The 15,557-nt window shown below is 42.5% G+C and overlaps 1 protein-coding gene across 2 annotated transcripts in view; it reads right to left on the minus strand.

Annotated features, from left to right (window-relative positions):
- Nucleotides 1-530: 530 nt before the first annotated feature.
- Nucleotides 531-15,557, minus strand: part of SLX4 (SLX4 structure-specific endonuclease subunit) — a 43,800-nt gene continuing 28,773 nt past the window's right edge. For both annotated transcript variants that reach the window (XM_036737858.1, XM_036737856.1), the window contains exons 12-15: nt 11,674-14,114; nt 5,953-6,055; nt 4,334-4,804; nt 531-3,254 (exon numbers count right to left, since the gene is read on the minus strand). In XM_036737858.1, the coding sequence (XP_036593753.1) occupies nt 2,912-3,254; nt 4,334-4,804; nt 5,953-6,055; nt 11,674-14,114 (3,358 nt within the window). In that variant the 3' untranslated portion in view covers nt 531-2,911. The remainder of the gene's footprint in view (nt 3,255-4,333; nt 4,805-5,952; nt 6,056-11,673; nt 14,115-15,557) is intronic.

The following is a 15,557-nucleotide window of genomic DNA, read 5'->3' on the forward strand; positions in this document are numbered from 1 at the left end:
CTACTACTTGAAAATAAATCCCCTCAAAGCATCTTTGACAAAAAGATTATCTAGCATCTGCCTGAGAATCTGACTCCCTCCTGAGACAGTTCTGGATTTTAGGAAGTTTTTCCCTCATAATAAGCTGAAATCTGCTTCTGTAAAACCCCACCCCATCATATATATATATATATATATGTCTGAGCTTTGCAAAATGCAATCTCCAAGCAGAATCCAATTCTCTAGACCATTCCTTCCTTTATACCACTCCCTGATCTTACTCAACCTGAACGGAAAATGAGAGGTTGAAACCCCAAGAAGTCTTGAAACATAACTCTTTTTAAAAATTCCATTTTAAAACAACCTTTTGAGTTATAGGAAAGTGCCGTATCAGAGGGGGGACTTGAATCCAGATCCTCCTGGGATCTACTGGCTATGTGACCCTGATCAAGTCACTTAACTTTTCAGTGTTCTAGTCATTCCCTAATATTCTACATTACAGAGAAGGTGTCAACCTACACTGGCAGTATCCTCATTTGGAGTTCCCTGTATAAGTCCAGTCACTGTCCCCTAATGTATTAATTCTATGTTGCAGTTCCACTCTGAAGTATTTATATCATTACAAAAGGGAGCTCCAAGAAGGGAGGGAAGATATCTTTTCTCAGTAAAAGAACTGATATGCACATGTTTAATTATGATGCTCAGCTGTACAGTCTCTGAGACCCTAGAACAAAGGAACGTTGGTTTCAGGTCTTCCCCAATGGGACGGCACATGGAAATGTGGTGAGGTGAGGTGTCTTACGTTGTGGAAAAAGCACGGGAGTTGAGTTTGAGTCCTGGCTCCAACATCTGATATCCTGGTAAGTCACTTCACTCTTTCAAGTGCCAGCTTCCTCCTTTACATATAAAATACTGGTAGTGACAGTGATACTTGTGATGGCGAATGCATGTTGCTTTTCAATAGGGGAGAAGCCAAAGGGGATGGACTCCGGGGGGGGGCGGGGCTTCTTATTACAAAAGCAGGAAGGAAAGTTACAGAACAGCCTCCTCTAGAAGGGAGAAAAGCCGTAAGTTTGTGAGAAGTTCAACATCTGAACAATTCTTATGAAGCATTTTTTTAATTGCATATCACATAAAACTCAAGTTGTGCTATTTACAAAATAGATAAAAACATTAATACTGATCGCAGGCTTCAAATCTTTCCTTCTTTTCCAGTCTGCTTTACTACATTTTTGCTCTGCTGTTCCACAGCTCATAAAAAACCCCTAACATTTGGTCTCTTACAGGGTTGCTTCCATGGAGTCACTGATGGCCAGTCTGCCACTAACATGGAGTCCTCGCATGCACAACCACACGACTTGGGGAAAGGCAACACAGGGAGGTGTCCCAAACCAGTTCCAATGATAGCTGCCAAGGAAACTCATGAGAAACACATCACCTCCACTGAGAATGTGGATGACCTGAGCCATGACCCACAATGGAAGAAGGAGGATGAAGGAAGAAGGAAGAAAGAACTCTTTAAGATGTGAGCAAAGAAGCATTTGGACCCAAGAATGCCAGGAATGGAAAGAATAAGGAGCTGGGGACAAGAAGTTGCTAAAACATGAGGAGAAAGGGATAAATTCTCTTCATCATGAGAAGGGAGAAACTTTTAAGATCAGTTCAGACCATTATGTAACACTGTGGACAGAACTGAAGCCTGAGACGGCAAGAGACCGGGTCTGGAACACACGGGCTAATTCTGCTGACTGACTAAGGTCCTAAACCGAAAACTCTGGCAACTCCATTCCTAAGCGCAGAAAAGGCCCAGAAGTTGGAGGTGAAATCTGAATGTAGGAATGAGACAGACGATTAAGAAGACAGAGGACTAGGTGAAAACAGGGGTGCGAATGAGAAAGTTACTGCAAAACAAGAAGAGTTTGCAGCAAAAGAGGACAGCAAAGCACCCAAAAGGCAGGAGTTAGAAGAAGAAAACGATAACACCCAAGAGAAGCATCCTGGCCCTTGCACTGGTTCCTTCTTTTTTCTTTCTTTTTAAATATAGGACATAATATAAAGAACTGAATTTCAACATTCAGGTTGTTTTTTCTAAGCGTTTGACATTTTGAAGACATCTTCAGCAAATCCATCTCCAAGTCATAAAAATGTACTGTGCAAACTTTCTTTTCTATAGTGGAAATACGTATGACAGTCTATCCAAAACAGCGAAGAAAACATCTGAAAGCTAAAAAACAAATGGAGACCTCAAGAGACAAGGCAAACATCACGGAAGACAAATGGTCAAGGTAGGCTAGCATCTAAAAATGCCCTTTCTTTAAAAAGTCAGAGAGAGAAGAGGTCCTAAGTACTAGATTAGAGGAAGAGTCAATCTGGGAAGAAGGCCTTAAACACATGGCGTCCTCTGTGCACGGAGCGGGGCAAGAGAGACACGTACACAGAGATCAAAGCCGGACACCACAGGAAAGAGGGGTGTCCAGTGTCCTCACTTCTGTGACTGCCTCTGACTTGTTCCACTGCTGCTCACAACTCATGGGAAATAATAAAAGGCTCTTCTTGGATTCAAGTGAAGTATCTGTTGGAGATAAGCCCAGATGTCCAAGTGGGCAGTGCTTCCTTTTACCTGGGGTAAAATGCTGAATGTAACTTTCTGGTCTGCACTTTAAGGTAAGGCTCCAAGTGAGCTGAAAATTCAGGTCAGATAGCTCATGATTCTTTTAGAGGATTTTCACACGAACAAAACAATCTTGAGTCACAGGAATCCAGAAATGCAGTGGGATGTCTGGCTTTTCCTGCTGTTTGACTGTTGGTGGGCAGATGACCTGGAGCAGATGAGCAACTCCCCGAGCAAGCTCTGACAAGACTCAGATCCTGAGGATGACAAGAGCTCCAGACTGTTGATGGGCAGACACAAAAGAGAAAGGGGTGGCCCCCCTCAATAGCGTTTCCCCCGTTTTTTGCCACCTGGCTGCAGTTTCTTCTTTAACTTTTCCTTTCTGGCTCCAGCTGTGGTGAAAGTAATGCAGTGAGCATCCAGAAAGTCTAACAGCTTCCCCATGGCAAATTTAATGCCATTCTGCCTCAGCTCTGCCTGCAAGTCTGTGAGCTCAAAGGGCTGGTAAAGGAGAACCTTCTGGTAAAGGGCTGGATGGGATCGGATGTAGCGTCTTGCTGCTTCCTCTTTGTCGGTGTCCCGGGCAGCAGCTTGGGAAGCAGTGATCTCCTCCTCTTCTTCCCCTTCAGATTCGAAGACTGTTTCAAACTCGCTGGCAGTAGAACTGAAAAGAAAAAAAGACAAATCTAGGTGAAGGGTTCTCCCCTCGTGCCCACCAGAGACAATAAGAGCGACAAATGGCAGAGAAGCTCACAGCAGACGTATCCCAGCTAACGGTCCTCACCAGTGTTTGATGTGTCAACGTTTCCACTGTATTTCATCTGAGGCCATCTAAAGTGTTCTGTAAACTACTACTTTTCCATAATGCAAAGCAGCATGGCACGGTGGGACGAGCACAGGCCAAGAGACCTGGATTCGTGTTCCAACTCTGCCACTCACTGCCACATGACTTGTGAGCAAGTCACTTGACCTGTAGGTGTCGGCTTCCTCATCTGTCAAGTGAAGGAGCTGGACTGGAGAACCTCTAAAATCAGTTCTAACAGTTTATGATTCACCTGCTTATTCTATGTTCCCCACATCATCTTTTCACTTCATAAGTGGGTTTCATATTGATTTACAAAACCTTGAATAGGGTCACCTCCAACCACAAAGGACTGACAATCACTGATGCTGCTTCACAGGGCCACAGCCACTGGTGATAATGGGCATCATCATAAACTAGGAGGCTGTTGGTGTTCTAGCAATTAAATCAGCTGACACCCAGAAGATGAGATGGGTCGGGTTAAGAAAGAAAATGCAACACATTTGCAGGTAGCTCTTAGTTCTCAAAGTGAGGTCTGGGGATTCCTGGAATTCCCCAAGACCCTTTCAGGGAGTTTGTGAGGTCAAAACTATTTTCATAACAATAATAAAATGTTTTAATTTCTAGCACAATAAATATTTATTGAAATGACCCATATAGGCAAAGGTTTTTTGGTCAGTTCTCAATCATTTTTAAGAGTGGAAAGGGGTCCTAAGACCAAAAAGTTTGAGAAATGCTGCGCAAGGAACGGTATTCTTGACTCCTAGGACCAAACTAGTTACCAACTACTCAGATCTCTTCAGGTTTCAGACGCCTTCAAACTTAGAAAGCAAGTCAGGGACTTTATTAGAGGAAAAAACTACACAAGTCATTCCTACTCGTGGGCCATTCAATTCATCAGGATAAGGACGCCACTACTAAATCTGTTCTTCATGCATTACCTTTGTGAACCAAAGGAGTTTTCACTTTCATCTGTAGAAGAAGCGATGGATTTCTGAGACGCTAAGAGGTGATTATCACTGGCAGGGCCTGAGTGCACATCTTCAGCTGGTGGCTGTGTTAGTGTTAGGATGGCTTTATGTGGCTGCTTCTTTCTGCCTCGGGTTTTTGTGAGATTCTTCAGCTTTTGGTGACCGATGCTGGATAACTTCTCTGAAGCTTCTGACTGACCACCCTCCACAGGGGGCAGGGCACAACTGGAGGAAGCTGGCGGTAACTCATTCCCTGCTCCTGAAGTCTTGACTTGAGAAGTTGTCTGAGTCAGCCAGCGAGGCTCTGCCACCATCCTCGGGGAGGTCTGCAGAGCCTGGATTTCATCCTCAGAGTCAGATGGCAGGATCTGGTGGGTGTACTGGAAAATCTCCTTCAGCTTCAGCACCATCTGGCGTTTGGGGAGAGGACGGACTCCAAATCTAAATTGGGAAACAGGTGATTTTTTAGTCTTCAACCAGATTGCTTGTAAGTACTTTACACTGCTTTGCTTACTTGTCAGCAAACAAGACACAATTATTAGCAAACGTTAATGGCTGTTGGCAAAGCTGACATGCTTGAGTTCTATGACTGTCTGACTAAGTATACTCTGTCAGATCCCCACATTGCAATAATAGTAAATCATGTCTTATGATCGTGGACCTGATCTCTGGAAACATCCAAAATACATCAAGTTAAGTCTGATGAATAAGGCTGGGGGGAGTCAGGCTAAGAAAAAAAGCCTAGGGTTAGAAACGGGGCATGACTATTAGGTAGTGCGACTGAGTTTGAATTTTCCAAATCCTGAGGAGGAGTTCTAACAGAGTTTGGAGCAGTAGTGGCACTACTGAAATAAATGTGTAGCACACCAAAGAGGTGACTTTCAATGAGCACAACATTTATTTGGATACGTAGACAAAGGATCTTTTCAGTTACTAAGGACGACTCTGATAAGTCAATTCACCAAAATTCTATTATTTTAAGATTCTAAAAACTTGGATTCAGCTAAAAATTTTTTATTCTGTGAAAACCTTAACTAAAGAAAAGCTTGCTAAAAAAAAGTGTGCAAATCACACATACTTCTGAAACAGAAGCACATTATCTTTTACTTTTGAGGCAATAACTAAAATAAACTAAGGAGTTTTTAATTAAAATAAATAAATCATTAAAACCGACAGATTATAAATGTCTCTAAGATAGAATGGGTAGTCATTCTGATGTGATATATTTGCTACGTAAAAATTCAAGGGTGGGTGAGCTCCTACAATAGGTTCCCTTCCACAGACTTGAAATTCCCTTGGTCATGACGATTCTTTCTTACTCTTACAGAAAGTGGGCTAGACCTTCTGAATATTCAGGAACTGCTGGCAAAATCTGGGATATGTCTGTGGGACCACCCTAGCATTAAGGAAATCAAGAGCTCAACCAGCCGGTCTCAACCAGTCTCAAAACTTCAATAGAACCTCTTAAGTGTCAGAAGTCTGAGTCTATCCACAAAAAAGAATCCTCTAAGATGAACTTCTTAGAGAAGAATCCAAGGTACCGTGCTAAACCTAAAACATGAGCAAACAAGTAAAATGGAAACACCAACCGATTCAATTCTTTCTTTAGCTCTGGTGTTTCCATGATAGAATAACTTGGCATTGGAGTTATAGGAACTTTGGGGGGCCTATTAGTCTTCCGATCAGCAGCTTCTGTGGGAGAATAAAATAAATACAAATATTAGTAAAGTGGCTGGGATAAGGGGTACTTGATGTGACAGCACTAACTGGCATCTTTTAATTTGATTGACATGCATTTCTAAGCTCTGTTTCCTTTACTTTCTTTATACTGAAGATAATGCGAGCATTATTTTACTATATTAAAGTAGTCATTTCCAGCCTCTTTGGAGTTGTGACAACCTATCAATGTTTAATTCCATGACACCACCACTCTCCCTTCTAAAAAGTATTACAAGGTACACTCTACGTGCATCATGTACATATAATATTGATTTGACACACCGACAGCACCCTCCTTAAAATCACTGACAAATGCTGGGATCTCTCAAAACCAAAGTCAGGACTTACTGTATTAAAGAGAAAACAGAACCCCTACTTGGAACTTTTAAGAGCGATCGTGCCTGGAGTGGCAGTCTTATGGCATTTGGAGGCAGATGACTTAGGTTCTACACTTGGCTCTGCTGCCCGTTAGCTGTGTGACTCTGGGTAAGTCACTCAATCTCTCTGGCTCACCTGTAAAATTAGGAGCTTAGACTAGAGGACCTCTAAGGTCCTTTCCAGTACTAAATCCTACACATCTCTATTTTCAACATGCATTTATTTACTCAGCATAAACTAATACTGTAAAATAGTGTGATTGAAAATTTTAACTCAAAGGACATCAGTGACCCAATCAACAAACCCAATGGTCTTTTCCTCAGTTCTCACCCAAGTTCCTCAAGGGTAGAGACAGTTTGATTTTTCCCTGTAGCCCCAGGACTTGGCACAGAACCTGGTACAGAGAAGGTGCTTAACAAGTGCTTGCTGGAAGACTGCTGGATTGTTCCCTCCATAGAATCTGACACTACCAGCGACATGGCTGAGTGGAGAGTGTTGGGCTGAGAGTCAGGAGACCTGGGATCCTATTCCAGCTCCAATATTTGCTAACTTACTGATTATGGGCACGTCACTGAACCTCTCCACACCTTGGTTTTCTCATCTGTAACATGGGGATAATGATACTTGCAATATCACATAACTGTTAAAGGTAGTTTGTGAACTTAATATGCTATATACATGTGACACTATTACTAAAAACATCTCCTTCTTTGGCTTCCATAACACCATACTCTATCAGGGAGGGAGAGTTCTCTCTCCACTTTTTCTCTCTCTTCCTATCCCTCCCTTTTGCAGGCTCCTTTCCTTCCTACCCACTAAACATAAGCATTTCACAAAGTTCCGTCTACAAGCTTCCTTTCTCTCTACATTCTCTCCATCATCTCACACTCACCTTAACTAGCCCATAATGGACATGATAATCAAATCGATATTTCTCCAAGATACAGACAATAGAAATATGAGACCAAAAGTCATTTACCTATAGAGAAGCAGTCAAAGGATGTAAGTAAACAATTCTCAAAAGAACTGCACAGTATTAACAATTATATGAATGTTCCAAACAATTATAAGAGAACTGTAAATCAAACAACTCTGAAAGTTTTACCTCACATCCAGGAAACTGGCAAAGATGACAAAAGAAGGGAATCATTATTGTTAGAGGAGTTGTGGGGAGACAGGCACACTAATGCATGACTGGTGGAGTGTGAAATGGTGCAACCATTCTGGAAAGCAATTAGGAATTATGGAAATAAAGTTACTAAAATGTTTGTATCTTTTATTTTTTTGGAAGGGAGAATGCAGGTCAGTTGGGGTTAAGTGACTTGCCCAAGGTCACACAGCTAGTAAGTGTGTCAAATGTCTGAGGCTGGATTTGAACTCAGGTCCTCCTGACTCCAGGGCCGGTGCTCTACTCACTGCACCACCCAGCTGCCCCAATGTCTGTATCTTTTGACCCAGAAATTCTACTGCTAGTCACAGATCTCAGGAAGGTCATTAGCAAAAAGAAAGGATCCATGTACACCAAAATACTTATCACACTTTTTGTAGTAGTAAAGACTAGAAACTAAACAAATGCTCATTGATTGGTGAATGGCTAATCAAAGTGTGACGCACTAATGTAATGGAGTATTACTGTCCTTTAAGAAACAATGAATATGATAAACAGAGTTTGGAAAGATTTACATGACTTTGAAAGTAAAGTAACCCGAGCCAGGAGAGCAATATACATGATACGTCCAGCAACGTAAATGGAAACAACCACCACCACAAGCAACTCAAAGTGTGTGCTTCAAAATTACAAAGAACAAGCTTGGGTCCAAAGAACAGCCGTGAGAAGACTTCTCCCTGGAGAGGTCAGGGTCCATGGGTATGGAACTATGCACAGTGTGCCAGACTTGTGGAGCAGTTTTACTGAATTTTTTCCCCTCTTCTCTCTTTTAAAAAATTCTTTATTACAAGAGATGGCTTTCTGGGAGGGAAAGGGAGGCGGGGGAAATCTAAGTGATAATAAAAATAAAAGATATCAATAAAAGTCTATTTAAAAAAAAACACCTTTATCTGTAGTCTCAACTTCTTTCCTGAGATCTACTTCCAAATTTCCACAGTAAACATTTCCTCTTCTAACTCTAGTCTTTTGATCATTCCCTATTTTCTCATACCATTATCCCTGTTCTAAGATTTACCTGATCCTGTTCATGCTTTGTCCCTGTGAAGCAGTCATTTTAACCATGCATGGTCTTCCATCCTTGAACCCACCCTGTTAATCCCCACACTTGGGGGTAACACCTACCACCTACCTCCTCAGCTCCTACTTTTGAACCACTGAACAATGCTGGAAGAAGTAAAGAACCCAAGCTCATGTGGGCTGCTACACACATACATACTACAAACATGCACGATCTAAACCTAGCTGAAAGCCCGCCACTACAAAGCAATCCTTTCATAGCTCTGATTGACTTCCTCTCACTTTTTTCACTGTGGCCATTTCAAACTCCCTCCACTACGCCCCTTTACTCTTCCTATTTTCATCTACCCATTTACACGGCATTTTAGAGGTTATAACACTCTTTCCCCATACTTATTCTTTGTGGTTGATAGTGTGGATATTATCTCCATTTTGCTGATAAGCAAATAAAGGCTCAAGGGTCAGATGGCTACTTGCCCAGAGCATAAGAGAAACAAGGTTTCAACCAATGCCCCTCCTCCCTACAAGTCCCGCATGCCTTTCAATACATCACACTGCCCCTCTAGCTAATCTCTGTATGTGCACTTTCAATCCAATCCCTTCGTGTTTCCTGTCAAAAAAAAAATAGGCTTTTCATTTCAAATAGGATAAAAGTAAAACTCCTAATCCGGCATTCAAAGTCTCCAAATTCCCTTTCCTGTCTTATTCTACCCTATCCCTCTCTTTGTGTATGCTATACTCCAGGACTAACGGTTGATCTCTGATCTCATCCTGTCCTTTCCCATAACCATGTATTTGTCAGGAGATAACAAATTTCTTCTACATCTGTGCCCACTGAAATCTTTCTCTTGCTTCACTGCTTTATTCCGTGAAGCTTCCTCTGAGGCCCCAGCAGCTGGAGGTGATTTCTCTTCCCAAACTTCTCAGCAATCTAGACTGCTCCTTTGCCCTTAATAGGCTTCAAGAGGTGGCATGACGTAGCAGAACCGGCACTTTGGTTCAGATTCCAATGGTGATACTCCTGTTGTGACCCTGGGCCAGTCATTTCACCTCTTTGGGTTTCAGCTCCCTCACAGTAAGAGGAGTCTGGATTAACGCTCTATTAGTGAAACCAAAAGACAAAAGGAAAGCAAACTGAAGCTAAATGGGAGGAAGGTTTACGGTTCCCTCTTGCATACACAGATAAAGGTGCTGAAGTTGCTTTTATCGTGCGTCCAAAGGTGACAAGGAGCATCATTTCCTGGGATGCTGTGTATTACTCCTACAAAAAGCAATTGCAAGACAAGCACCAGGAAGATAGCTGCAGCTGACAGAGAGTCTGTGGAAGTAGAGAAACTATGTGAAGACTTGTACTGATTATTACAACTCAGAGACTTCAATGCAAGGGTGAGCCTAGGGGAGGAGAGTAAAAAACATGGTGGAAAATTTAGCCTAAGAGTCAGAAGCAAAATAGGTTAATGGCTTATAAACCATACCAAAGTCTCCTGCCTACACAGGGGAGCAGCATGGTATGGTGGAAAGACCAGTCTCTGGGATTAGAGGGCCCACCTTCCACAAGAAGCCTTTCCTAACCCCTCTTAATTCCAGTGCTTTCCTTCTTTTAATTATTTCCTATTTATCCTTTTTAGGGGGGAGGAGGAAGGCAGAGCAGTCGGGGTTAAGTGACTTGCTGAAGGTCACACAGCTAGTAAGCGTGTCAAGTGTCTGAGGCCGCATTTGAACTCAGGTCCTCCTGACTCCAGGGTCGATGCTCTGCTCACTGCGCCACCTAGCGGCCCCTCCTAGTTATCCTGTATAAACCTTACTCTGTCTATCTGTTTGCATGTTGTCTCCATTAGATTGTAAGCTCGCTGAGGGCAGGTACTATCTTTGGCCTCTGTTTATATCCTAGCACGATGCTTAGCACAGTGCTTGGCACACAGTAGGTGTTTGTTTAATGCACTAACTGATGGGTCAACGTCTCAGGTGCCTTCAAGCTCTCAATGATCCTGTACTCACAGAATCATACTTGTTTGTGCAGGTGTTATTTCCTATTAGATTACAAAGACCTTAAAAAAAAAGGTAAGTTTCTCGAGGGCAAAGATTGTATTTTTAATTTATATTCCAGTGCCCAGCACAATGCTTTGCACATCATAGGCTCTTATTACTATTTACTGAATTGAAATGGATGTCCAAATCAGTATCATCTCTTCCCAGGTCCCATGTCCAACCTGACCTCCTGAGCCTTCAGGTGGAGAATCTCTTTTTACTTTGGTGAAAGTATTTAACATTAAACTTTCTGAAATAGAACTTCCTATTCTACCTAGTGTATCAGGGAAGTTTTCCTCCATTACTCATTAACAGCAGTCACCTAGGCTTGAAATCTTGACTTAGCTTTCACTCCTCATTCTCATTTACTTACATCCTGTCACGAAGTCCAATCCAATCAATTCTATTTTTGCAACGTCTTATGTCCAGCTCCTCTTTTCATACTGCCAGGAGCCCAAGTTGGACTATTGCAAAAAAAACCTTTCCTAATCAGTCTTCCTTTTCCCCTGCCAATCCATTTTATACATGGTGGCAGGTTTATTTTCCTACAGGACAGCTCTGATGTCATTCTTTGCTCAAAGATTGGCTCCCTACTGACTTTTGAATAAAGTCCGAGTTCTTTATCAGGGCAGCAGTTAGACTGGATTTCCTAACAATCCTTCCATTGCTTCTATTATGCCTTTGTTCACTCAAGATTGTTTTTGTCCATTTCTCACAGAGAAATTAGGTTTCATCTAATTTTATGGTTTGTATAATGCCACAGGGAGCCAAACAGGGATTAAAAATGCATATTAACTATGTCCTTGACAGAAATCAGTGAAAACAAAAGGCCTACAAAGTAAGAGATACACAGTGGCAACTCTATTCTGTCCTAGCTCTTCCTGACAGCGCTGTGAGGTCCAAAGATCAGCTTAAAGGCAATCGAGTTCCAAAGCGTTACTAGGACTTGATATTCATTCTAGTTGTTCAATCACAAATATACTTTTCAAAGGTTACTTACTTGGAGTCTTTAACACTTCTAGATCTTGAGTTGCTTCATCTGACAATCTTTTAGCCAAAGGAAGATTTTCTGTAGACTTTTGTTCTCCATCCCAATCGTCCCACAGCGCTGAATTCAAATAGCTCGGATTACTGTTTCCAGGTGAGCCTGTACATAAGGATCTCTTTTCATTACAGTGTAAAGATCTTCTTTTGTCGATGGGACTTCCATAAACAGAAGTGCTGACCACTGTACTCGGGGTTCCAGGGGAGTTTCTCTCCCTGTTATTGCGAGTTTCACATACTTTATCGTTGGGACTACTAGTACTTAGGTGGCCAGTCCTCTCTAAGTTCATGTTATCAATTGGGATTGGTGAGAGAGGTTCCATATTCCAATAGTCATCGTCAACTGGAATCGGTGGGTCACTGGGTAGCAGTAAGCTGCTACTCAGAGGGCAAGGATCAAGGTCCTGCTCTTCCTCACTATCCACAACTTCTACCACTTCACTACATACATTTGGGATCAGCACAGGTTTGTCATCGGCAGAAGAAAGCCTTGAGTGTGATGATGGGCTTTCCAAAGAGTGTTTAATTAGGTCAGTACGCTCAGGTAAAAACTGAACTGGTACTAGTGTCGAAAGGTTCTTATTAACCTTTGAATACTGAATGGCAGGGCTTCTATAAGAGCATCTCTCACTGACTGAAGTTTCTGAGAATGATTTGGTCTCTGAAGTAATGGGTACCAGATGAGATGATGTCTGGGGCACATTTATAGATACTTTGTTTGTTATTTCGTTAGCATCTTTATTTTCTATCAGTACTTTAGTCTTTCCCTGTAAAACTTTATCCTGGAAACTGGAAACACACGGCCTAGAGATGATGCTTGTGACTCGCATGTGGGATAAGCAGCTATGGCTCTTGTTAGTAAGCGGAGTGGCTGGAACCAGCCATGAAGTATCTGTGCTGCTGCTTTCCTCTTTGCCGTCGTCATGTTTGGAGATCAGTCTAGAATCCGGTTCTTCATCCAAACTGCTATTCCCCTCTCTGTGCGACTGCACGTCAGTCAGAACATCTGCACCCCTATCACTACGTACCCCAGCTTCTGTGGCTACTGGGCTCTGAGGATGCCTTTGGTCACTGTCAATATCAATAATTAGAAAAGGTTTGGATGCTCTGGGACCATTTTTTACTTCCTCGCCTTTACCGACAAGGGTTCTTTCTCCACAGGGACTATCAGAAACTGGTTTCATTTTGGTCTGTTCTAGCTCCATTTCTTCATCTGAATCCAACAAAAGGATAATATCATCATCTCTGTTCACTTGTGATGGAGAATTCTGAGATCTGATATTTGACTGGAACAGCCTTTGGCAAGATTTTGGCTGAGTTAGGTCAATGGACAGAGGTTTAACTGGAGAAATCAGGGCTGCTGTATTTTTATGGCTTGAAATATGAACACACTCACTTCTGTCCTTGCAGGCTCGGTCTTCATACAAAGTGTGGATATCGTTTTTTTCCTGCTGTTTTTCTGATAAAATTGGAGGAGAGACTATCTTGGAAAATTTCCTTCTTAATCGAGGAGATAATGGGGATGAACCACATCTACACTGAGGGAAGATTTGTGATTTGGAAGGACTCTGACGGTGGTTGTGTGATGGAAAGAAGTCTGGCTGCAACGGAGGTGTCTGGCAAAGAATGGGTGAACTAGAAACTTCCTTCTCTGGGAAATCCCCTTTCTGTTTCTTTGGATTGCAGTTTATTTGGGAAGGCTCACAGTACTCTCCTTGAGTCACTGAGAAAAGCTGATCACAGCTCTTATCAAGATCAAAACCATGGAGTGAGTCTAGAGATGTGAGTTTTTCTCTTAGACTATCTCCTTTGCCTTCTACCAAAAGATCAGGGTGAGTAACAGCTTTAGCTGACTTTGGTGAACAATCTTTTTCAGGAGACTCTGTACCGCCCTCATCATCTGGAATCTTTTTCTGGCATGGAGCAGGAATGAAATGTTTAATATTTAAATTGCTGCTCACACTTGGCTCTTGACCCTTCACTTGCTCGGAAGAGTCTGTTTTGTATGTATCCTCCATCTGCTTTTTAAATCTGATACTTGCTGGAAGACTTTCAAATGCTGGAATTTCCTCCCCTGGCTGGCCAGCTACTGACTCTTCCTTTGTTTGACACTTCCCTTGGAGCATCTTTCTCTGAGTAGCAGCAAACTCATAAATTTCTTCCATCTCCTCTTCGTTTACTTTCTCTCCGTCATCTTCCTGGTCTTCCAGCTTAAGTACAAGCTCTGATTCCTTATCTTCATCTACCCACACTGACCTCAATAATTCTTGGAAATTTTCTGCTCTACTTTCACAGTCCTCTTCTTCTTTCCCTACCAAAAACATATCATCTTCTGAACTAATATCCATAGCCTCTAGACCACTTTCACATAGACCAGCAAGTTCCTTCACTCCAAACCTGCAGAAATGAAATGAAAAAGCATCAATCTTCCTTTAGCAGAAGCCATGTCTCTCTCATTCACAGATGAGGTCAGAGCCAGAAATGGAATTCATATATGAGGAGAAAGGAAGGCCGAAGTGGGAAAAATCAGGGAATTATCAAAAATACCATATTTTTGTCCTTTCCTCCATCCTTCTATAACAAGGACATGCTTCCCCAAGACCAGTCTTGCTGAAGTTTGCCTGGTCATTAAGAAGTTCTAATAAGAGGCTTGTAACCAATTGCTCAGCGTGTTTCAAGGCTATGTGGTTTACTTATTTGTTTTGTTTTTTTCTGCAAGGTGATCAGGGTTAAGTGACTTGCCCAGGGTCACACAGCTAGTGTCAAGTGTCTGAGGCTGCATTTGAACTCAGATCCTCCTGACTCCAGTGCCAGTACTCTATTCATTGCACTACCTACTGCCCCATGTGGTTTAAATAATACATATTAATACTGAAAGCATTCAAAACTATCAAGGCTCAACTGCCCGTAGATTTCTTAAGATACTCTTTATAGGGTATATGTAATGCAGACTATAATCTATATTTTACCCAGAACAGGAAGCTGAAAGGTACATAGCCCTGCCAGATACCTGTTGCAACCTTAAACTTCAGCCTGAGACTCATAAGAGAATGTGTTAAGGAAGGTAACTAGCAAATTCCACTTAAGGTATTTGACTCCTGCAAGGTCATCCCTGGGCATAAACTTCTGGCAAGTAAGGATACCAAGAGTGAGAAGGGAAGAGAGAAGGGAGGGGAAAGGAAGGAGGCATGGAGGAAGAGAACAAGCATTTCTATAGTGTGCACGCGCAGCACTTTTTATCTAGGGGGGACAGTCAGGTGGTGTCATGAATAGAGAAATGTACCTCAGACATTTATTAGCTACGTGACTCTGGGCAAGCCACTTAGCCCTGTGTGCCTCAGTTTCCTCATCTGCAACATAAGCTGGAGAAGGAAATGGCAAACCACTCCGTGTCTGCCGAGAAAGCCCCAAAAGGGGCTGGACACGACAGAAACCACCGAACGGCAACAGTCCTACAAGGCAGATATCAGTATTCCCCTTTCACAGCTGAGGAAACTGAATCAAGCAAAGGTTAAGTGACCTGACCAGGGTCACACAGCTAGTAAGTATCTTTGGCAAGATTTGAACTCAGGCCCTCGGACTCCAGGCTCAGCCCTCTATCTACTGAGTCCCCTAGTTGCTTCAGGAGTCCAAACAGAATAGTGAAGTTTGAAAAGCACTTTGCACCCTTTCTGTCATGTGGTCTTCTCAAGAACCCAGTCAGGTAGGCTTTATGGGTATTATCCCCATTCACAGATGGCCAAGAAAGGCTGCATAACTTGCCCATATTAACAGCTCCAAAGTGGCATCTCCGACCTCTGAATCCAGTGTTATTTCCACCACACCACGCCGGCTCCCCAG

This window comes from Trichosurus vulpecula, chromosome 9 (assembly GCF_011100635.1).
Source record: "Trichosurus vulpecula isolate mTriVul1 chromosome 9, mTriVul1.pri, whole genome shotgun sequence".
Lineage (NCBI taxonomy): Eukaryota > Metazoa > Chordata > Mammalia > Diprotodontia > Phalangeridae > Trichosurus > Trichosurus vulpecula.